This window comes from Protopterus annectens, chromosome 15.part0 (assembly GCF_019279795.1).
Source record: "Protopterus annectens isolate FY-2018-M chromosome 15.part0, PAN1.0, whole genome shotgun sequence".
In the NCBI taxonomy this organism is placed as follows: domain Eukaryota; kingdom Metazoa; phylum Chordata; order Ceratodontiformes; family Protopteridae; genus Protopterus; species Protopterus annectens.
Window position 1 is genome coordinate 50,451,591 of NC_056749.1, and position 23,742 is coordinate 50,475,332.

General features: G+C 38.9%; 1 protein-coding gene across 1 annotated transcript in view; it reads right to left on the bottom strand.

Moving 5' to 3' along the window:
• CLIC2 (chloride intracellular channel 2) overlaps positions 1-23,742 on the bottom strand; it is a 645,649-nt gene that overhangs the window by 216,797 nt on the left and 405,110 nt on the right. The window contains exon 2 of the mRNA XM_044057634.1: positions 16,997-17,106. Coding sequence (XP_043913569.1) covers positions 16,997-17,106 — 110 coding nt within the window. The remainder of the gene's footprint in view (positions 1-16,996; positions 17,107-23,742) is intronic.

Sequence of the window (23,742 nt, forward strand, 5' to 3'; positions counted from 1 at the left end):
ATACCCAACTGAACACACCAAATTGCTAGGAGTGGAAATAGACAATAAACTAAAATTTGACATTCACATATCCATGACCATAAAAAGTCCACAAAAACTAGGAGCATTATACAGAAATAAACAATTTCTCACCAAAGCAGCAAAGATTTCAATAGCAAATTCCCACCTTATCTCCACCCTACTTTATGCCTCTCCAGTATATACCAACCTAAGGCAATGTGATCTAAACAAGCTAGAGACCTGCTACAACAAAATCGGCAAATTTTCCACAGTGGCATCCTACCGTAGTCACCACTGTCTCTCACTTGCTGAACTGGGCTGGCTTGAACTCCCTCACCTCCTTCAGTGGTATCAACTCTCACTCGCCCACAAACTAGTAAACCATCCACTAAATGTCCCATCCCTCCAGAATCTACTCCAACCCTATCGCACCACCAGACCACTAAGATCCAGCAACAAAAATCACTTGCAGATCACTAAAGCCAATAACTCTGCTGGTGAAGCACTATTCTCTTGTGCCATAGCCAAATTATGGAACTCACTCCCATCCACAATTACCTCCGTACCATCATGCACCAACTTCAAAACTTTATTAAAAGTGCACCTAAAACATGCTGGCTATGCCCTTGCAACTCCCACTCTAATATCATCCACCCCATCCAACTACTACCTTTCTTTCCACTCCACTAACTACCTTGATTATAGCAAGCTCAGATGCTCATAAGCCTAGTACTAATTATACAGCAGGAACTTCTCATTGTTACATTTGTTAATGCCTGTTATGTACTTCACAGATAAAGATTCTAGTTGTCTACTGATGTACTATGTTCTTCATCTGTAAATATGTTGTAAGTAATTTCTATGTTAAATTGTTAATCGCTATGTAATCCAATGTAACTACTGTCTGTTTATTTTACTGTGGAGCTTTTCTCCCTGGGCCTCCGCTGAAAATGGACCCACGTCCAGTCGGACACTCCCGGTCAACAAATTTAAATAAATAAATAAATAAATAAATAAATAATTAGTCTCATTGTTCCAGTGTAACAGGAACCTGCATCAACATTTAAAAACTGTTTCGGTTCGGTTACCAAGTAGGAGTTGTGATGGGCTCAGGCTTTCAAACTGCAGTTACTTTTTAGACGTAACCTGGACTTTGAAAGGATAAATTATAAAATTAATAATAATATCTCTACCCTTCTATATGTTTCCCCTATTTTCACTAACCTCTCTAAATGTAACCATAAGAAACTAGCTACATCTTCCATAATATTGCTCGATTTGCTACAGGATCCCAGTTTAGAACTCATCACTGTCTAAACTTAAAGGAACTAGGCTGGCTTGAACTTCCAAACAAACTCAGCTATCAACAGTTCTTAATAGCTCACAAAATTCTATATCAACCATCTAAAACACCTATACTCAGAAATCTCTTGACTCCCTAGAACAACCTAAAACAACTTCGTTCTTCAGACAAACTACTAGTTAATACTACCAAACCCATTCATTCTGCAGGTTATAGCCTTTTTTCCAACTCAGTTGGCAAAATATGGAACATCCTTCCACCAAATATCTCCTCTTTGCCAACACTTCCACTCTTTAAAAAAACACTTGAAATTCATCTCAATAAACACTGGCTTTGCTCCTGTACCATCCCTGACTAACCTTCCTGCTTCCTTTCCTCTACCTCAAATGCCTCCTTCTCTACTACAGTATCCTGACTGACTTCATCTGACATCATATCTTTGTAGATAGACCTAATCTCATATATAATAATTATAAAAAAAAAAAAAACTTTCCAAGAGAATTTATGATCTTGTTATGGCTTTTTTACTCCTACATGTGTATTACTTTTACTACAATCTTCATATCTTGTATGCTTAATGCTTTTATTTGTTATGTATTTGTATTCTCTAACCTTGTTTTAATCAAGGGAGCTTTTCTCCCCGGGCCTCCACTGAAAATGGACATATATCCAACTGGACTAGCCCGGTCAACAAATGTAAAATAAAATAAAAATAAATAAATAAAAAATAATAAATTGTAAATTGGTAAGGTATTAATAAATCAGATTACTGTCAGGGAAATTAAATGATCAGAACAAAAGGAACAGGTTCTATCATCTGCTGTATATCGCATTCATATCTTTTTAACATCTACATTTGTGCTCTAAAGTTAAGTAAAGAACGGTATAATATAAAATAATATATAAATAATATAATATAATATATCATATAAAAAATAATATAAAATATATTCATAACTGAAAGTAGATACATAAAAATAAGAGATGTTTCTAAACTATAGGATGTGAAAAAAAAACATGAAAATAAATTTAAAGAAAGTGACAGTACCTATAAAAGGATGCCAGGGCAAGGGTCTGTGCTTATTGCTATATTAGGTAAAGACAAGCAGAAGCCAGATGACTTCCTTCTCACTTCATTAATTAATGTCACTATGAAAATATTCCACATGATCTTAACTAAAAGACTGGAAATACAGTGACTAGATTAGTTTAATGTTTTATTTTTAGGGGAACTACAACAGAAAACAGTTGGTCATTCCTGAGGGAGTTTCTGGAAAAATAGGCACAGCATGAGTTATTTTATTTGATATAGTTACTGGAATGAGAGGTTAAGTGTAAAATGGCTTTACCAGAAAGGCTCATCCAGACTCTGCGACACTTTGCTGTGAAGGAAAGGTTAGTTTGCTGTTATTTTTTGTATTTCTGTATTGCCTTTCTATATTTTGAATACTGTAGTTTGTTTTCTTTACCTTGTGTTTTGCTTGCATTCTGTTTTAACAGCATATTAAAACTTCAAAAGAGACCACAGCTCTCTCTGTTCTGAGTCAGGCAGAATTTTTTCCCTCCCTTCCACCCATTTAAGTTGTCTTGTTAAATACCACTGTCTTTCTAGTTGTCCCCCTCTTATGTTAATCTGACCATATATCTCATTTCTCTCTACTTTCACTGGCTTATGTGAGTAATCACAAAACCATCACTTTTGAAATCCCACCCTTCAATTATTTAAATTTATTGGCCATCCTACAGTATTTCATAGTACCAAAATACAAAAGTAACCACCCCTTTCAGTCCATCTTGCTGTTTTAAAAATAGTAACTCTCCACTAAACCTTAACTTTTAAACAGGTAAAACTCAAGTTACCTACTTTCATATCTAACTTCTAGTGCACACTGCAGAGTGCATTCTTTTCAATCTTACCTTTAAGCATCCCTGTTACTAGCACTTTCTCTAATACCTAAAGATCATCTCTACTTGACTCCAAGTAGACTTTTCTCTATCTGTTAAATCTAGCACTTGCTCCTACAGTACTTATTACCTTGATACGGCACTCTTATAGATAGCACCCCAAAAGGCAAACCCCATTTCTCGGTCACCCACGCCCCCGAATCTCTTTAAAGTTTTTTGTCTAGTCCTTCTAGCATTTGCTAGTGTCCTCTCCTGCTCAGCTGGTGAACCTGGGAATATTGAGGCAATGTTACAATTGCCTCATGTACCTGACAACCCTCTCCTCCTCCCACAAAACACAAAAACATGGGAGAGAGCCAACAAAACGGCCAAACTGGAGGCTGAGCTCTTCAACATAGGACTGGCAAGACCAGTCAGGAGGAGAAGGTTACCACACACACTATAGACCCAGTCTCACATAGTACCATCACAACCTCAAATCATACACATAAACACACAAAGACATACTCGGCTCTGATCAAAAATCTACCAAAACAGCAGAGGCCACCAAAGCAGACACCCAAACAACCACCACCTCAGAACACAACACCTGCAACACATAGACCTCACAGTCAGAGTGTCAAACAGTCACAGCCCTTAAGGCCAAACACAATGCCAGACACACTAGTCATTGCTGACTCCATAGTCAGACACACTGGCGTCCAGCTCAACAGACTGAGTAAGGGGAAGGTCACAGTAAGCTGCCTGTGCACTCAGGTCTCTCTACAGCAGGTACAAATATGACTCAGTCATTGTCCACGCTGGTGTAAACGACCTGAGAGCTACCTCCTTGGACTACATGAAAAGAGACATTGAGGAGCTCTCTGATTATGTAGCCCAGGCAGGTATGACCCTGACCTTGAGCAGTATCCTACCTTCACCAAGAATGATGCCACAATACAGAGATAAGATGATCAGCTTTAACAATTGGCTTAAACTCTGGTGTCATTCAAAGGGGATCCAATGTCTGTCTGCCTGGGATGACATGCTGGACAAGCCATGCTTTTCAAAGGGACGGCTTGCACCTGTCACCCTGGGATTCGGATATTGGCAAAGGCTCTTGCCACCCCATAGTGCCTTTTTAGGCAAGGCTCAAATTCTAAACCTACCACCCTAGAACACAAAAAGGAAAAAACTAAGGGTAATGCTGCTCAATGCCAGAAGTCTAAATCTCAAAATGCACGCACTCGAGGCCCTTCTCAGTATGGAGAACATCGATGTCTGTGCAGTGACAGAAACCTGGTTCAAGGCTCCTGAGAGCACCCCAGCACTATCAGGTTTTACCTCTTATCATGCTCTGGCCCCAAAATCCGGACAATACCAAGAAAGGAGGGGGTATCCATATTCATCAAGGACACCCACACCTCAAGACTGGTGGCAACGCACGATGCATCGGAGACCATCCAGGTGCAATTAACCATAGGCAAGACTGCTCTGCAAATTGTAGCATGTTACAGGCCACCCTCACAAACTCAGGAACCTCACATGGCCTTCCTGAAAACACTAGAGAGGATAAATGTATCACCAAACACCATCATACTAGGTGACTTCAATTACCCTAATATAGACTGGGAACACTACTCAAGCCCAAACACCCTAGCCCAAAAGTTCCTGGAATTCATAAACTCAAATGCCATGGAACAACTAGTCACCATCCCCACAAGAGGAGAAAACATACTTGATCTCATCATCACGAACATGGGAGCACAATGTTCAACACCGAAGTATACCCTCACTGGTGAGATCAGATCACAAACTAATCTCGCTGGAGGTTCTCATCCCACCCCACCTGAAATAAAAAGACCACAGTAAAGAACTGCCGACTTCACACTTCTAAAGACTAGTGTGGTCTCCTTTAAGGCCCCGAGTCGCGGAAAACAGTACTCAAGCCGCTGAATCACTTACAAATGCCTTCTACCAGTACCTGCAGGACTGCATGGATAAGGCAATCCCAAGCAAAACAAAGACTCTTTGTACCAAAGGCAAGCGTCCAGTCTGGTGGACCCCAGCCATAAACAAACTCTACAACAAAAGGAGGAAGCTACTACAAGATAGAGCAAAATCCTTAAAAGGTAAGACACCCTTGATCACTATAAGTAAAAAACTGAGAGCTCTCATAAAATCATCCAAAGCAAATTTTGAGAGAAAAATAGCTAAAGACTCAAAAGACAATCATAAGGCCTTCTTTAGCTATAGAAACCTGGGAGGAAACTCCCAGATATGCTCAGAACTAGTTCAAAATGATGTGAAGATTACTGATCCTACAGACATTGCCAACATACTGGCTGACAGGTTCAGTGCAAACTTCTCCCTCCCCCCCAAAAAGAGAGATATCTACACCAAGCGATTGCAGCCCCCAAACATCTCCAACGCCCAAGTGAGAACTGCTCTCCAAAGCAAAAACACAGCATCCATGGGACCTGATGGTGTCCCCGGCTGTGTGCTCCACGAACTCAACGAGGAATTAAACCCACAGCTAGGACAGCTGTTTAATCATAGTCTTACCTCTGGATTCAGGAGTGGTGCACTGCAACTGTGGTCCCACTTCACAAAGGCGGTGCCTCCACCGACCCTGGAAATCACCGGCCCATTAGCTTGACAAGCCTTACCTGCAAAGCCATGGAGAGGATCATAATGGACCTCATAAATAAAGACATCGGGAATTTGCAGACTTTGGATCCATCCCAGTTTGGCTTTGTCAAAGGCAGATCATGCCTTCTAAACTTGGTTGACTTTTCCGAAACAGTCACCAAAGCCATTGATGAGGGAAAGATAGTCCATACAGCCTACATCAATCTGGCGAAGGCCTTCGATACAATACCCCACTCGGGTATCATTGAAAAACTCATCAGCTTAAATGTTAGCCCATACATCACAAGATGGGTTGCAAACTGGCTGAGTGACAGAACCCACAGGGTCTGAGTTGCTGGCGCCATGTCAGACTCAAAGCCTGTTACAAGTGGTGTACCACAGGGCTCAGTCCTGGGCCCACTCTTGTTTGGCATCTACTTTTCTGAAGTACAAGCAAACACAGGAGGGACAAAGTTTGCAGATGACTGCAAACCATAGTAGAAAACACATCTGACACAGATATCCTTCAGAAGGGTCTCACAGAAATGGATAACTGGTGCCAGAGCCATGGCCTAAAGTTAAATGCCAAAAATGCATAGTCATACCCTTCGAAAAACAAGGTTACCCTAGCTACCAAATAGGTGGCAATCCACTGAGCACAGAAGAAGTTATCAGGACCTGGGGACCCAGGTTGATAGTAGTCTGTCATTCGACACCCATGTAGCTAAAGTAGTTAGGAAGACCTTCTACATTGCCCACCTTATCATGAAGGATTCTCATCTAGATCAAGGGAGGTCATAGTCTCCTATACTCATCACTCATCAGACCAATGATTGAGTACAATGCCCCATTCGAATGTATCTGACCCGACACTTGCAGCAGCTGGAGAGGCCACAAAAGTTCCTCACCAAAAGGATAAAGGGTCTCAAACATCTGTCCTATGCTGCCCGACTGAAAGAACTCCAGCTCTATTCAGTCGCTTGCTCAGAGGTGACCTTTGCCTAACATACAAGGCCATGTCAAACCCAGATTTGATGAATATGCTGCACCTCAAAAATCTAGATCCGTCAGAGCCACAAGGGCGGAGACTTAAACCTCGATACGGCTATTAATAGGACGTGCTGGAGGGATAGATTCATCATCCAAAGACTCCCTATGCTGTGGAATAAAATCCCGGTATATGTGAGGCAGAGCACCTCGCTGGCCTTGTTCAAGAGAAATCTTGACCAATGGATGGGAGATCGCAGATATACCCCAGGGATTACCTCAGTGTCACTGCTCGACAGAGGCACAGCAAAATAATGGGTATAGTTCCCCATACTAAAGGCTAGGCTTGTAAATGCCCTCGGGCAGATAGCCTAGTATGAACCTATGAACCTATGAACCTATGTTAGAGAAAATGGGCTTCTGTTCAGATTTGTAAGAAGTTTATACAATGACCTAAGGGTGAGGCTTAGGATTAATAGGGAGCAAGCAAAGGAACAGGAAGTGGCAAGAAGGACATTGCAGGGGAACCCCATATTGCAGAAGCTGAGTCATTTTTTATTGGGGACTCCAAAGCATTGCAAAGACTGTCTGCTTCAATCAGACAGGATAGATGAGGTACTTCTTAGGTATCTGCAATGCTGAAAATTTTAAGATCAAGTCTGGCTTGGAATGCACCTGGCAGAAGACAACCTAACTAAGATCTGGGAGGTGAACATCTGATTAGTAGAGGACAAGAGATGAAATACTTAAGGGTAAAGGTATAGGGAAGTCTGGAACCCACAATCGAAGTGAAATGTGGGAGACATTGCTACATGATGTGTTAAGCAGACAGCAACATGTGGTTTTCTCCTTTTTTAATTTCTCCAAATATTTTGGGTTTCTAATACCATGATGAGAATGGACCCCATTCCTAAGTCTAAGTATGATTAAAGTTCATGAAATTAGTATTGTTTCAATCTTTGATGTCAGGTAAAAGTGCTCTTTGCAGCAGCCACATTGTGCTCAGTTACGACTCCTTCTGCAATTCATACAGAGTTACATGTTTTGGTAATATATCTAAATATGATTACTGATTCTTTTTTTGAGACCTGTTGCTCCGATTGAAACTGTCTAGGTATCTTTATTCCACATTGTTCTTGTTTCTGCCTGCAAATCTTGATATTTTATGACTTTGTGTCTCAATTTCAATGATCAATGCTACTTTTGCCTTCTTTTGATGGACCACTATATCTGTTTTTTTCACATCTATCTTTTTAACTGCTGGTAAGGTGTGATCCCGTGTAATGTAGACTTCATCATTTTCCATGATACTTTGTGGCTCATGTTTCCAGTGTTTTTCATGCACTTCAGTACCATAATGTTTGCACAATCCCCACTGCAACAGTCTTGCCACATTATTATGCCTTTCAGTATACAGTCCTTCTGCCATTAGTATGTCACAACCAGCAACAAGATGTGTGACTGTTTCCAACTCTGTTTTACAAAACCCACATTTGTGTGTTTCTCCCACATGTTCAATGGACTTTGTAAACCGATGTGTATGTAGCCCACTATCTTGAGCTGCCAATATTCACCTTTCATCTTTTGGTTTGAATTTGCCTCTCCTTAACCATTCTTGCATTTGATCCTGATCATCATGAGGTTCTTCCAGAAGTTTTCTATACTTGCAACTATATTTATGCATTTTCCACATTTCTTGCCTTCTCCCTGGAAGGTATAATAAATGTTATCTAAATTATGGCTTTATTTCAAGTGAGGTATACACTTAGGCACCTGCTGGTTGTTAGTGGAAACAGGTGGACTTTGATGTCATAAACTCAGTATGACAGAGGTGTAGGGGGGATCATGGAAGCAGAAATGTAAAGGAAAGATTAAGGATGGGGTAAAAATGAGAGGATGGGGCATGCCAGATTTTAGGTTATATGCCTTGGTGATTGCTGCTGTGAATATGATGAATGAGCTACAGGAGTTAGACAAGATGAAAGGTCAGATATATGGATATAGGAAGAAACTAGGAAATAAATGGAGGAATATAATGTCTGAATTTTGGAGGAGGTTCGTCAAAAAAGAGGAATTTGTTTATCAAACATTAAAACAGAACATATGACTGAAGCCAGATATAAGTGCACGAGTGAAAGTCGTGAATTAATGGACTAGAACAAGAGATGTATTATGGATGTTAGAACAAGAGATGTATTATGGATGTTAGAACAAGAGATGTATTATGGATGTTAGAACAAGAGATGTATCATGGATGTTAGAACAAGAGATGTATTATGGATGTCCATGCATTTTTGAGAGGCACAGAGGAAGAGAACAGCTTCATGACATTGTTGAGTGAAAGGTGTTTAAGGAAAAGTACTAATTAAATAAAGGGCAGTGGTTACAATTTGAGAAAATACAGTACGCTATAAAGTCTTAGATGGCAAAGGAGAGGAGGAACGAATGTGCAGAAGATGGGAAAATAAAAATGGAGGTAAAAACCTGAAATGTAGAGGGAGCTGAGAAAGTTAAATGTGGATTGCTGAATAAAAGGATTAGCAATTGCCAATACTGTCATCACATGGAGTATTTTAGGCTGCAGTGAGGATGGCATCGCTATGCCTCAACCTGGAAGAAGTACACCAAAGCAGCTGGTCCAAATATGATCCCAGGGAGGCTACTTAAACACTGTGCTGATCATCTGGCACCAGTCTTCACAGACACTTTCAATATGTCTCTCAGCCAGACCACCGACATCATCCCACTGCCCAAGAAATCACCTCCAGCATCGTCAAATGATTACCAGCCAACTGCACTTACCTCAGTAGTGATGAAGTGTTTCAAAAAATGGTCAAGGATCATATAATGTCCTGCCTGCCTACTACATTTGATCCTTTACAATTTGCATACAGGCCAGAATGTTCTATTGCAGATACCATAACACTTCATCATGCCGTGGACCACCTGGAAAATAAGGACTGTTACGTACGTATGCTGTTCATAGACTTCAGCTCTTCCTTCAATATGGTAATTCCATAATAACTGCAGTCTAAGCTGAGTAATCTAGGCATAGGAAACAAAATATGTAACTGGAACTTCACCTTCCTAGCTGAAAGGCCACAAATAGTCTGAGCTGGAAAGCATCACTCAAACACCATCATCTGCTTCTTGAACGGTTTTAAACTGTTTAAAGTTGTTTTTGCACCTGCACTTTTAAAGTTTGCCCTGTTTGTTGGATTTACCTGTTGAGGCTACACACTCAAGTGCGCTAGCCTGTGTTACATATTTATTGCATTTTCCTGCTGTTTGTTGCAAAAAAAGAAAAAAAAAAAAAAAAAATTATCCTTGTTTCCCATCTTTCCTGACCTAGAGTAGTCCAGATACAGGCTTTGCTGTATTCTGGACTTTTGGAAAGTTCCTGTGTTGCCCATTTCCTTTCTTGGATAGATGGAGGCTTCTTTGTTCACCAGTGGCAGTGGGGAGCTTAGAGCAGCCTATCTATCCCTGTAGGAGTGTTCCCAGCACAAGAATCTGGTAGTCTATTGGCTGTTTTGGGCCAATTTCTAGCTCTTTCAAGTCCCCCGTGTATAAAACCCGCTTTAGCGCGGCATTGCGTGATTTTGCGCATAGCGCAGCATTGGGCAATGCAGATTAATTGGGTTTAAACCATTCTCGGCTCCACAAAGTTTGCTCTTCACTTTTTCCCTTAGAACTGATCTAGTTCTCATAATAAACACCCTATTCCTACTCTAAAGCCTGGCACTTGCTCACTAATGCAATTATATAAGTCAGCACTAAAAAATTAAAAGCACTACAACCTCACAAACTCCCCTTGAGTACCTTGTTCGCCATTGGCCCTTTTTTCAATTATAAAGGAATTCCCAATACTATTCTAACATGTCCAAAGGTCAGTTGTCAATCTCCTCTTCGGTCCAGCTGGTGAATCTGGAAATCTTGAGGCAATGTTACAACTGCTTCATGTACACAGACAACCCTCTCCTCCTCCCAACAAATTCCAACACATGTGAGAGATGTAACCATATAGCCAAACTGGAGGCTAAGCTCTCTCAACTCAGTACTGGCGTAACCAGTCAAGAGGAGAAGGAAATCACACTCACTACAATTCCAGTCTCACATAGACCTACTATGACAGCAAACCAAACACATAAACACACAAAAACATACTCGGAGGCTCTGAATAAAAATCTGCCTAAGCAACAGAGACCTCCAAAGCATACACCCAAGCAACCGCTACCCCAAAACAAAACATGTGCAACACATAGCTCACAAAGCCAGTGTGCAGAACAGTCACAGCCCTTAAGGCTAAACAACACACCTGATACACTTGTAATAGGTGACTCTATCGTCAGGCACACTAACGTCCCGCTCACCAGGCTGAACAAGGAGAAAGTCACGGTGAGCTGCCTGTCGGGCGCTAGGATCCGCCACATAACATAAGCACTCAGGTCACTCCAAGGCAAGTATAAATAAGACTCAGTCATTGACCATACTGGTATGAATGACCTGAGACGTACCTCCGTGGACTACATGAAAAGAGACATAGAGGAGCTCTCTGAGTATGTAGCCCAGGCTGGTATGACCCTGACCTTGAGTAGCATCTTACCCTGACCAAGAATGATGCCACAATATGAAGACAAGATGATCAATTTCAACAATTGGCTTAAGTATTGGTGTCATTCAAAGGGGATCTAATGCCTGTCAGCCTGGGATGACATGCTCGACAAGCCATGATACTTCACTAGGGACGGCTTGGACCTGTCACCCCTGGGCTTTTGGATATTGGCAAAGGCTCTTGCCACCCCCATAGTGCCTTTTTTAGGCAAGGCTCAAAAGACAAACCCACCTCCATAGGTATCACAAGGGATAAGAAACTAAGAGTAATGCTACTCAATGCCAGAAGTCTAAACCTCAATATGCATGCACTCGAAGCTCTCCTTAGCATGGAGAACATCGATATCTGTGCAGTAACAGAAACCTGGTTCAAGGCTCCCGAGAGCACCCCAGCACTACCAGGTTATACCTCATACCATGTTTTTCGGCCCCAAAACTTGGACCAAACCACAAAAGGAGGGGGAGTATCAATATTCATCAAAGATACCCACACCTCCAGGTTGGTGGCACAGCACGAAGCATCAGAGACTATCCATGTGCAACTAACAGTGGGTAAAACTGCCTTCCAGTTTATAGCCTGCTACAGACCACCCTCCCAAACCCAGGAACCCCACTCGGCCTTCCGGAGAACACTGGAAAATATGAAGGTCTCTCCAAACACCATTATATTGGGCGACTTCAACTACCCAAACATAGACTGGGAGCATTACTCTAGCTCCAATACCCTAGCCCAAAGGTTCCTAGAATTTATAAACTCAAATGCTATGGAACAGCTTGTTACCATTCCCACAAGAGGGGAAAACATACTGGACCTGATCATCACCAGCATGGGGACTCTATGCTCCAGACCAGAAGTGTATCCCTCACTGGTAAGATCAGACCATAAACTAATCTCACTAGATATTCACATCCCATCCCCAGCCCCTGCCCAGAAAACCACAGTGAAAAACTTCTCTAAAGCAAATTTCACACTCCTCAAAACTGAGGTGGAATCCTTCAAAGCCCCCGGGCCTGTGGAAAATATGGCCCAGACTGCAGAATCCTTTATAAACGCATTCTATGAACACCTTCAGGAATGCATGGATCATGCAATCCCAAACAAAACCAAGACCCAATCCTCCAAAGGCAGGCATCCTGTCTGGTGGACCCCAGCCATAAAGAAACTATACAATAGAAGGAGGAAGCTACTACATGATAGAGCAAAATCCCAAAAAGGGAAGGCATCTCTGATCAGTATTATCAAAAAACTACGGGCACTCATAAAATTGTCTAAGGCCAGCTTCGAGAGAAAAATTGCACAGGACACTAAGGATAATCACAAGGCTTTCTTTAGTTATGTTAGAAACCTGGGTGGGAATTCCCAGATATGCTCAGAATTAGTCCAAAATGACAAAAAATTCACCGAACCCACAGACATTGCCAACATCCTAGCTGACAGGTTCAGCACAAACTTCTCCCCCCTTCCCCACCAAAAGGGCAAATATCTATCCCAGCAGAGTGCTGCCCCCCTGACATCTCAGATGCTCAGGTAAGAGCCGCCCTCACCAAAGCAAAAAACACAGCATCAATGGGACCAGACGGTGTCCCGGGCTGCGTCCTACATGAACTCCAAGAAGAACTAAACCCAAACATAAAACTACTGTTCAATCTAAGCCTTACTACAGGATATGTACCCAAAGAGTGGAGTACAGCAACAGTGGTCCCTCTCCACAAAGGTGGTGCCTCAATGGATCCTGGAAACTATTGCCCCATAAGCCTGACTAGCTTGGTCTGCAAAGCTATGGAATGGATCATCATGGGCCTCATAAATAAAGATATTGGGGACCTACAGACCCTGGATCCTACCCAGTTCGGCTTTGTTAAGGGCAGATCCTGCCTCTTAAACCTGGTTGATTTCTTTGAAACAGTCACCAAGGCCATTGACGAGGGGAAGGTGGTCCACACAGCCTACCTGGACCTCGCAAAAGCCTTCGATACAATACCCCACTCGGGCATTATAGATAAGCTCACCAGCTTAAACATAAACCCCTATGTCACTAGATGGGTTGCAAACTGGCTCAAGGACAGAACCCACATGGTTAGAATTGCTGGAGCCATATCAGATTCCAAACCAGTTACAAGTGGCGTCCCACAAGGCTCAGTCCTGGGACCTCTCTTGTTCGGTATATATTTCTCGGAGGTACAGGCCAACATGGAAGGACTGTGGCTGACCAAGTTTGCAGATGACTGCAAACTGGGTGCCATAATCGACCCTCCAGCCAACACAAGCATCCTACAAAAGGGCCTCATAGAAACAGACAACTGGTGCCAGAGCCATGGCCTCAAACTAAACGCCAAAAAGTGTATAGTCATCCCCTTCAGCAAAAACAAAGTGCCCACAAATTACCACATAGATGGTAATCCATTAAGTACGGAAGAATTAATTAGGGACCTGGGGATCCAAGTTGATAGCAATCTCTCATTCGACAACCACGTGGCCAAAGTGGTTAGAAAATCATTTTATATAGCCCATCTAATCATGAAGGGATTCACATCTAGATAAGGGGAGGTCACCGTGCCTCTTTACTCATCCCTCATCAGGCCCATAATTGAGTACAATGCCCCTTTTGGGATGTACCTTACCAGACACCTGCAGCAACTGGAAAGACCCCAAAAGTACCTCACCAAGAGGATCAAAGGGCTCAAACAGATGCCATATGCTGCCCGGTTAAAGAAACTCCAGCTCTACTCAGTGGCATACCGCCTGCTCAGAGGCAATCTGTGCCTGATGTATAAAGCCATGTCCAACCCGGAATTAATGGACATGCTGCACCTCAGAAAATCCAAATCCCATCGCGTTATGCGCTCGAGAGACTTGAATCTCAGCACTGAAATAAATAGGACATGCTGGAGGGACAGATTCATAACCCAGAGGCTCCCTTCACTCTGGAATAAAATCCCAGTCCAGGTTAGGCAGAGTCCCTCATTGACTCTCTTCAAGAGGAATCTTGATGAGTGGATGGGAGATCATAGATTTACTCCGGGTATCACTTCTGTGTCACTGTTATACAGATGCACAGTATACTAACCTCGAAAAAGGGCATAGCAAAATTCATTTTAAAATGGGTGGTGAAAGCCAAACACACTCTGGCTAGGCTTGTAAATGCCCTAGGGCAGATAGCCTAGTATGAACCTATGAACCTATAACCTATGAACCTATGAACCATCACCCTAAACACTGGGGTCCCACAAGGCTGCATACTCAGTCCACTTCTTTTCACATTTCTGACACATGACTGCACAGCTATGCATCAGTCAAACAAAATCATCAGATTTGCAGATGACACCATGGTAATCGGCCTTATCAAGAAGGAAGATGAGGGGGCCTGCAGGGAAGAAGTGAACCAACTCGTTCATTGGTGCACTGACAATTTAGCATTAAATGTTGGGAAAACCAAGGAAATCATCATCGATTTTAGGAAGAAGAAAAAGCCACCGACCCCTATCATTCATCATAAATGGTGCCTAGGGGTACATATCTTGCAAGACCTAAGTTGGGCTGCAAACACTTCCTGCCTTATAAAGAGAGCCCATCAATGCCTCCTTTTCCTTACAAGACCTCGTAGACCTAACCTCCTCCCACAGGTCCTACTTTCCTTCTGCACAGCCACAACTGAGAGTGTACTGACAAACAACATTGTTGTCTAGTATGGAAATTGCTCTCAAGATGATTGGAAGGTACTAGATAAGATTGTTAAACAGGTCACAAAAATCATTGGCTCCAACCTTCATTCCCTACAGGACATATATTCAAACAGATGCTATGGCAGAATCCAGAAACTATTGAAGGATGTACATCATGCAGCTCATGGACTGTTCAAACTCCTACAACAAAGAAACATTACAGAAACATTAGATGCAAGACATCCAGATTCCATAACAGCTTCGTCCCACATGCTATCAGACTGCTGAACAACAAACCCATAGCCTAACGTGCTACATGGGTAAAACATTTGTGTGCAGTATGTCATTGTTGTTTACATAAACTCTCTGAATAGCTCACTTCATACATCTCTCTGCACTAGGAAAACTGTGAACTGTAAATTTATGGTGTATATTGGTTGTGGGTAAGTTTACATGTGTGCCTGTCCTATTTATTATAGTATTGTTTTTTGCATATCCTTATATTTCTACTGAGTATATTCCTGCTGATGTATTTGTTGGGTTTCTGATGTAAATAGAGCTTTCAAATTTGTTTTGCTTTATTTATTTTTTGTATCTTATTTTTTTTATTTTTATTTAATTTAAAATTTTTTTAACTTAATCTATCTTCCTTCTATAAACTGTCATTCATATGGTACAAGTCTGAGTATCGAATTCTGATGCAGTGATACAAACTTTTTTCTCTTTCTTGATCTGTATGACAATAAAGTTTACTTTGACTTTGTCTTTGGCAGATGGGTCTGGAGCTTACAAAGACATCTGAAGTTTATTATTTTGCAAAGTATAATAAACAGTTGTCTACAATAGCTTGTGGTACATTATCTGCAGCCGTATTTCTTGTTTTTAACCTGTATGTCTGATTTTTTGATTGTCGTGGTTTGCTAAGAAGCAACAGACAGAGAGTATCATTAATTTCTAAGCAACATGTAAGGTGAATTCATAGATGGTGATGAACCCCTAAATAGTAAACAGATAGCTCTGCACTGGGGTGATGGAAAAAGAGAGTGTTGGTGATGCAGAGAGGAAAACCCAGGGTACATATATATATATATATATATATATATATATATATATATATATATATATATATATATATATATAAGTGTATATATTTAGAGTAGCAAAGAAATAACATGCATATGGAACACGTTTTACAGAAAATGGAAGAGTATCAGAGAGAAGCAGTAAGGGGATGGAAGATTGGGAGAGGGTACAATTCTGACTCTGGAATGGTTCAAGAAATGCACTGGTGAAAGCATAGAAGGGTGAAATCAGATGTCAAGATAAAATGATATGACTAAATAATATAAGTACCTACAATATATAATGGCAGTGCAAATGGACAGGAAGCAAAGCATGAAAACTAAGATATGGGTAATATGAGGGAGAGGTACTGGAGTGCGGAGGTGAGGACACTTTGTGATGAAGTGGCAGGAATAGTTCTAATGACATGAACATAATACACAGAAAATGATAAATTTTTCACAAATGAGAGGAGGGGAAATGTGACACATATCTGGGAGAAACTATTCTCTCTTTGATAGAGCTGCCAGGTTATCTATTTTTAAGTAATTGTAAACATGGCAGTGAATCATTTCTAGATTTATAAAGATTGAGGTATTATTAGACAAAAGATTAAGGTGCATATAGATATTGCTGTTTTATTGAGAAATGTTTCTGTTACAATGTGTTTACTGACTAAAATTAAGAAAGTATACCTTTAATAAAATACAAGCTAAGCATAATTGAATCCCATTAAGAGGACACTGAGTGTCTTCCATGAGAACCATGTGATTCATTCTCATTTACCTAGTATAAATTTGGCTTATTACAGGATCAAAAGACATTTAAGAGAACTTATAAAAAAAATCTTACTTTCGCATATCTACAGTTGTCACATTAAATTTAACTCCTTTTAGCCATAGAACCATGAAAAGCCGCTGACAAAATGGGCAGTTTCCAATATTCTCACCATCAACACCAGCCTGTAAAAGAAATATAAAGAAATATTTTAAAAGTCCATGAAATAGGATTTGTAAATAACAGTTAAGTTAGTGACTAGAAATTCCAACTAGACTTATATACAAGTTTCATAAATTTGAATATTGTGTTCTGGCCTTAAAGCTCTAGGAACACAGACTCCATAAAGAGAAGATTAAAGGTCTTGCATACAACCCAGAAGTCCAAACTTCACTTAAATACATCAACGTTGTTTGAGGAGTGTGCCAAAACTGAGAAATGGTTCCATAAAACAGTTAAAGATTGTGCAAAGAAATGTTGCCTTAATTCAGTTCTATTAATGCCAGCTTGCTTCTATATCTTAAAAAAGTTCCTATATCCTAACAGAAAATTCTGTGCCACTAAAAACATAATATTTCTCCCATATTCTTTCATTAAATGCTTCAAAAACTGTAGACTAAGTGCTGTTCTTGCATTTTCTAAACTGAAATAAATTTGGCAGTCTGTATGCTTCTTTCAGTTATTCTCTGATAGCAGCTTTATTCTCTTCAAAGCTACAGGACAGAAAGAGCCTATTCTAGTACTCAGCATGTGACAAAACAAATAAATAATTATGGATGAGATGCCAGTCCAATGAAAGATGCACAAACACTCATGTGTGTCCATAAATTACATCTATACTTGTGGGCAGTTTACAGGATTGTCAGTTCACCTAATATCTTATTCTTGTGTTGTAGGAAGTAATGAATCACCTATTAGAAACTCAGGCAGACATAGGAAGGACATTCAGATGTGATATAGAAGTCATCTTAGATGGAAACCAAAGTGGAGCAGTAATGGTAACTGCTGTACTAGTGTGCCATTCTAGTCTGTATGTTTGTGGCAATGGAGATTCTAGTAATAACTAACTGAAAACAAATACAGGTGAACTAAAGCAAAAAAAATCACTTTACTGAAATAAATTAATAAACACTTTTATCCATGCAAATGGCATTTCTTAGACTGATTAATTCATTCACCATCCACTCAAATCACTTGCTGCTCTTACACTACATGACTTAATGTCCAGACAAAGTAAAGAGCTGTTCTCCTTGGGCCTCCGCTGAAAATTGGCTTTGCTCCAAGTTGGACTTTCCCAGTAAACAAATGTTAAATAAATACATTAAAAAATGCATTTCATGACAAATATTACAAACCAGTAAAACATAAAAATGTTGAAAAAAAATAAAATATTTAATCTCCTACAATTTTCATTTTCTTCTGTACAAATTTAAAACTAACCAGTACATTTAGTCCAGGCGTTATACTGGCATTCATTTTCACTTATCAATAATATTTTCTAACTCATCCTTCCTGCTCCTCTCACAATTGTTTTTAACATAATGTACCACATGGAACAACAATTTTTGTTAGAGTTGTACAAGCCAAACCGTATTTACGCAAAAAGCCCTCCACTTTACTTCTCTTTTATGCTTTAGTACCATAAATATACTTGAAAATTGTATTCCTCAGCTTCCTAATGGTCTTACAAACATAGACAAGGGTTGGATATACTGTTGCATATACCACAAAATTAGAATTGCAGTTAAACAAACTTGGAATAGTAGCTGTTGTCCTTGTAGAGGGGAAAAAGGGGGAGCATTTGCAATATACTTGCACACGTTACATGCTAAACATTTGCAGGTCCCCTTACATTCTGCTTTGCAACATTCTGATTCTAAAATTTGTTTCATATTGTTACCTCACTTATTAATAAATCATAGTCCGTCCAACCAATATATATAAAACCTCTGTATTGGCTGCTAAAATTTGCTACATATTAGTTATCAAAGTCTTTATCTTGGAACTATACAAAGAAGAAGTGAGGGGGCAGAGCCTAAATGGTCAACTGAAAGCAGTGAATTTTGAGAGCTTCATAAACTAGCATAATAATATAGGAAAGTTTTATTATTTTCAAGTTTAAAACATCAAAAAGCTATAGATAAACTACTAAACTACAAAAATACCAATTATGGTGGAGATATACAAAACTTTTCCTGTCAAGTAACTTGGAGATATATTGAGTCACTGAATATGAACAACTCAAGGAATTCTCATCCAGATGCTGCTTTGAAAAAAGAACTGCAACTGATGACATCTACCTTACAGGAACTATCTTTGAAGATGGATGGCTTTAAAAATGACTTAGAAACCCTCAAATTAAATTCTCAAAAACAGACTGAAACTATTACAGCAATGCCATACAAAAATAACAAATATAGAGACTTATCTAAATGACATTGAAGGGAGACTCAAAGTGGAAGAATTCCAAAAATAATTTCTGCTTAAACAGAATACATGGCTGCTTAAAATAGATGGTTTATGAAACAGGGAAAGGAGAAACAACATAAGGATCTTTGGTTTGCCTGAAAACACTGAAGGAGAAGACATTATTTCATTCTTAAGAACCTGGATTCCTGAATTTTTAGACTTGAAAGAGGGACTTCCATTTGGAATTGAAAGGGTGCATAGAGCACTGAGGAAACCTGCTTCTAACTCAACAAATATTCCACCTAGATCCATAGTTATAAAATTTCTTTCATTTCCGGACAAGGAACTAATATTAAAATCTGCTTGGAGAAAATCACCCTTAAAATACAATTAAAGCCTGATAATGTTTCACAATGATTATTATTCCAGAATACTAGAACAAAGGAAAAAAGTCTGGCCAACAATAAAACTGTTGAAACAAAACAACATTAAAGCACAGCTGGCCTTTCCAAGCCAAGATAAAAATAATTTTTGCCAATGAGATGAGAACCTTTAATGACGTAGAAGAAGCTACTATATTCATCAAAAACAACAACATAGTATCGATCCCAGATGGAATGGAATGAAATGGATGGCCCATACTCTTAAAAGAATAAAAGAAACAAATCCTTGGACTAATGCTAGAAAGAAGGAAAAAAAAAAATGATTCCAAGATAGCTGTCCCAAAAAAATTACTCTTACAACTGCATCTTTCAAAGTATCAACTGATATGGTACATCACTTGTCATCTGTTTTATTTTAAAAAAGGAGGGCTTCTTAAACAAGTGAGAAACAGTAATGATTTATTCAGAATGTTCAAAGAGTCCAATAATTCTTCACAAACAAAAGGTAGGTTCATCAGAGTTCAGACTCAAATGTAGCAAATTAACACCATATATAATAGCAGTAACAGTAGAGTGTTTTGAAAGAAAATATTGTCATGGAGACTAATGCCTTCTTCAGTTAAAGTATGATTTAGAAATGTCATGTATATCCTGGTTATATAATAGTAGCAAGCTCTTAGTACAAATGTCATTATTACTCTGTCTAAACATAGTTAATATCAGTTATGGCAGGTATCATAGCTTCGAGTGCTGTTTGATCAATCGTGATATGGTGTGTGTGGATGCAGCCGTGTCTGGCTGCTAGTACAAATGTCATTATTATTCTGTCTAAACATAGTTAATGCCAATTATGGCAGGAATCATAGCTTCAAGTACTGTTTGATCAATCCTGATATGGTGTGCATGGATGCAGCCGTGTCTAGCAGCTAGTACAAATGTTATTATTATTCTGTCTAAACATAATTAATATCACTTATGGCAGGTATCATAGCTTCAAGTGCTGTTTGATTAAGCCTGGCATAGTGTATGTGGATGCACCTGTGTCTGGCAGCTGTTATATGTTGCCATTTTTGTCTCTGGGAAGCTGGGGGTTTTGGCTTGTGATCGAGGTTTACTGATGCTCATGTATTAGGAAGAGACATTTCGTGTTTTAGCCTGGATCCAGGGGAAGGGGGTGGATAGAACTGTGATTTGGGATATTTTAGCAGACAATGGTTTGTTTCTATGTCTACTAAGTGAGAGGTGGGAGGGCTGGAGGAGTGTGCTGTCTCTTGTTGTGGCGGCCTGTTGGGAGTTTTTTTTTTTTATCTGTTTGCTCTCTGTTCTTTTCCTGGCTGGTGCCTCGCTGAAAGGGAGTGAATTTAGGCTAGAAGTTGCAGTGAAGTTAAGCTTTGCTTCAGGTGCATCACGAGCCTCTTGTATGCCGTACACAGACACACTAACAGAAACAGATGCTCTCATGTTGCTATGGTAACAGAGACAGAGTAATGATAATGCTTAATGGCTCTGAAGAGCCTCCGAGTTGATTTTCGGCAATGGCATTTTTGGTTTAAAAATATATATATATATATATATATATATATATATATATATATAAATAATAAAAGGGCTGTTTTAAACCACATGAATACATTCTGATGGTCTCCCACCACTTTGTTTAGCTCAAGTTGATTCTTGATAAAAAGAGAAAAAAATAATAATAAGCACAATTTTATATTTAAAGTGTATTTTGGTCCAAACACATTAAGGACTTACATAAGAGTGGAAGTCTGAGTTATTGTGAAAGACTAAGAGCACTTGGTCATGTGCAGTACCCGCTGCAGTAGTCTGGGAGGTGAGCTTGCTCAGATGTGTTGGGCATATGGGGATAGCTGATTCTAGGGGTGTTTGGAAAGTTCTAGAGAATCATCAGATTTCCTTCTGTGGGAATGGAAGGTGTGTTGAGTGGTTCACTGGCAGAGTGGCCACTGCATGGAACAGGCTGGTAAAATGGAACAGGACAAATATTGGTTTGGATATTTTAAGAAAGGCCTGGAAACACACCACATGAACTAGTGAATGGTATTCTGGCTAAACTGGATTGGCATTGTTGCCCGTGCTTGAAGTACTGATATGTGTGTATGTAAGGATGGAAATATACTTACAACAAATAAGAAACTAGAAGGGTCTCATAATTTAAAGTCTATGGACTGTATAGACATACATGGAAGGAGCTAATAATAAGAGTAAACATTACAGATTGTGGTCTCTCAAATAGCTAAGCAACAGCCAAAACAAAAAAAAAACAAAAAAGAAAGCACACACAATAGTTATATAATGTATGATTTTTGTAAATCTAGACATAAAATATATAGTCGTCACATAAGATGAAGAAGTCTGCTGAATTTAGATATTAAAGACAGGATTTAATAACATGGGCTTGTGTATAATTACACTACTGTCTTAACTTATCATAAATGACATACACTACCTTGAACATCGAGGGGAAGCATGATGATTTTCTCATATAAGTAAATGTGCACAACAAGTCATGTAATTCCTTTAACTTGAATTGTAGTTTTTTAACCCATCTTGACCATACATAATACTTAAGCTGTTACCAAGGTAACTAATGTTTATACATGATGTCAAACTGACAAAGTTGTTCAAGATAAACAATAGAAGTCTGAACTAGGAATGTCACAGAATGTAACAATCACATTCTGAACAAATAGCATTAAATTGACAATAATCACTCAGTTTAACCTTTGCTGATTATACAAAATAGAATGTTGCCATTTAAATCTAAAAACTTTCAGTATATGCCATAAAATGGCAATTTATGAATATGGAAAGAGAACTTGTAATCATTAATCACAATAAGTGAATTTGTTGTTTTTAATCTATAATTTCACTCATTTTGTAATAAGAAATGACAGATATGAAAATCCTTATGTGTAGGAAATGGGGGGGAAGAGGGATGCACTGATAATTAAAATGCACTAACTTTCATCAATGTTCCTATAAAACAAACTTGATGCTTTAAGTAAGTTAGAAACAAAGTGATTACTTAAATGCTGCAAACAATGAAATATAACTTCTGATATATTCAGTAAAATACATTGTATTATAAATATTGGGTATAAATATTATTACCATCTATTTATATTAAGTAATACATTTTGAAAGACTTCAGTAAGGGTGAATATGTTAAATAACTGTGTGCTATAATCTTTTACTGAGGTATTATATATGATACATCCTACTTTAATATGATTGAATTGCTTGTCATCTATCTTTCATGTAAATATTAATTGCTTATACAACAGGTAGATATTTATAATGTATTAGAATTCTGTCTAATCTACAATAGTACTTTGTCTGTACAAAATAATATAACTATTGCTTATTCCTATTACAAATATTTTCCATATGATAATTCAATTTATGGAGCTCAGATGTTCTAGATTGTCAAGGTATGAGTGATAATCTGATGTACTTAGGTTTATCCATCAGATTAGGAATGATGTTCATTCGATGGCTAGTGCGGATCTTAGTTTTGTTAAAATTTATTAATTTAAATTTGCTATTTCATAAAAACATTTTTAGTATGCCTGACCAAAACATTACTTTATTGGTAAACACTCGAAGTACAAAACTGATAATGTCCTTTAAAAGTTTAAACTTATACTTTATAGTTATCAGAGGAAAATGTTTAATAGTCACAGTGAAATAAAAATACATAGTCTAAATAACCTAGGATTGATTTAACTTTATTATATTTAAATACCAATAACTTAAACAATCCTAGCAAGATATCAAGTCTACTGAAATATTTAAAACTGAACAAAGCACAAATTGTCTTCCTTCAAGAAACTCATTTCAAAATAAATGACAATTACAAATGGAATCCTAAGGAATGTATGATATTGGTGCAATCCACTTATAAGACAAAGACAAAAGGGGTAACACTTTTATGGAAAACAAACATGATTAACCCAGAAATCATTTATAAGTATGAAGATAAAGAAGGTCTTATGGTATTAGTAA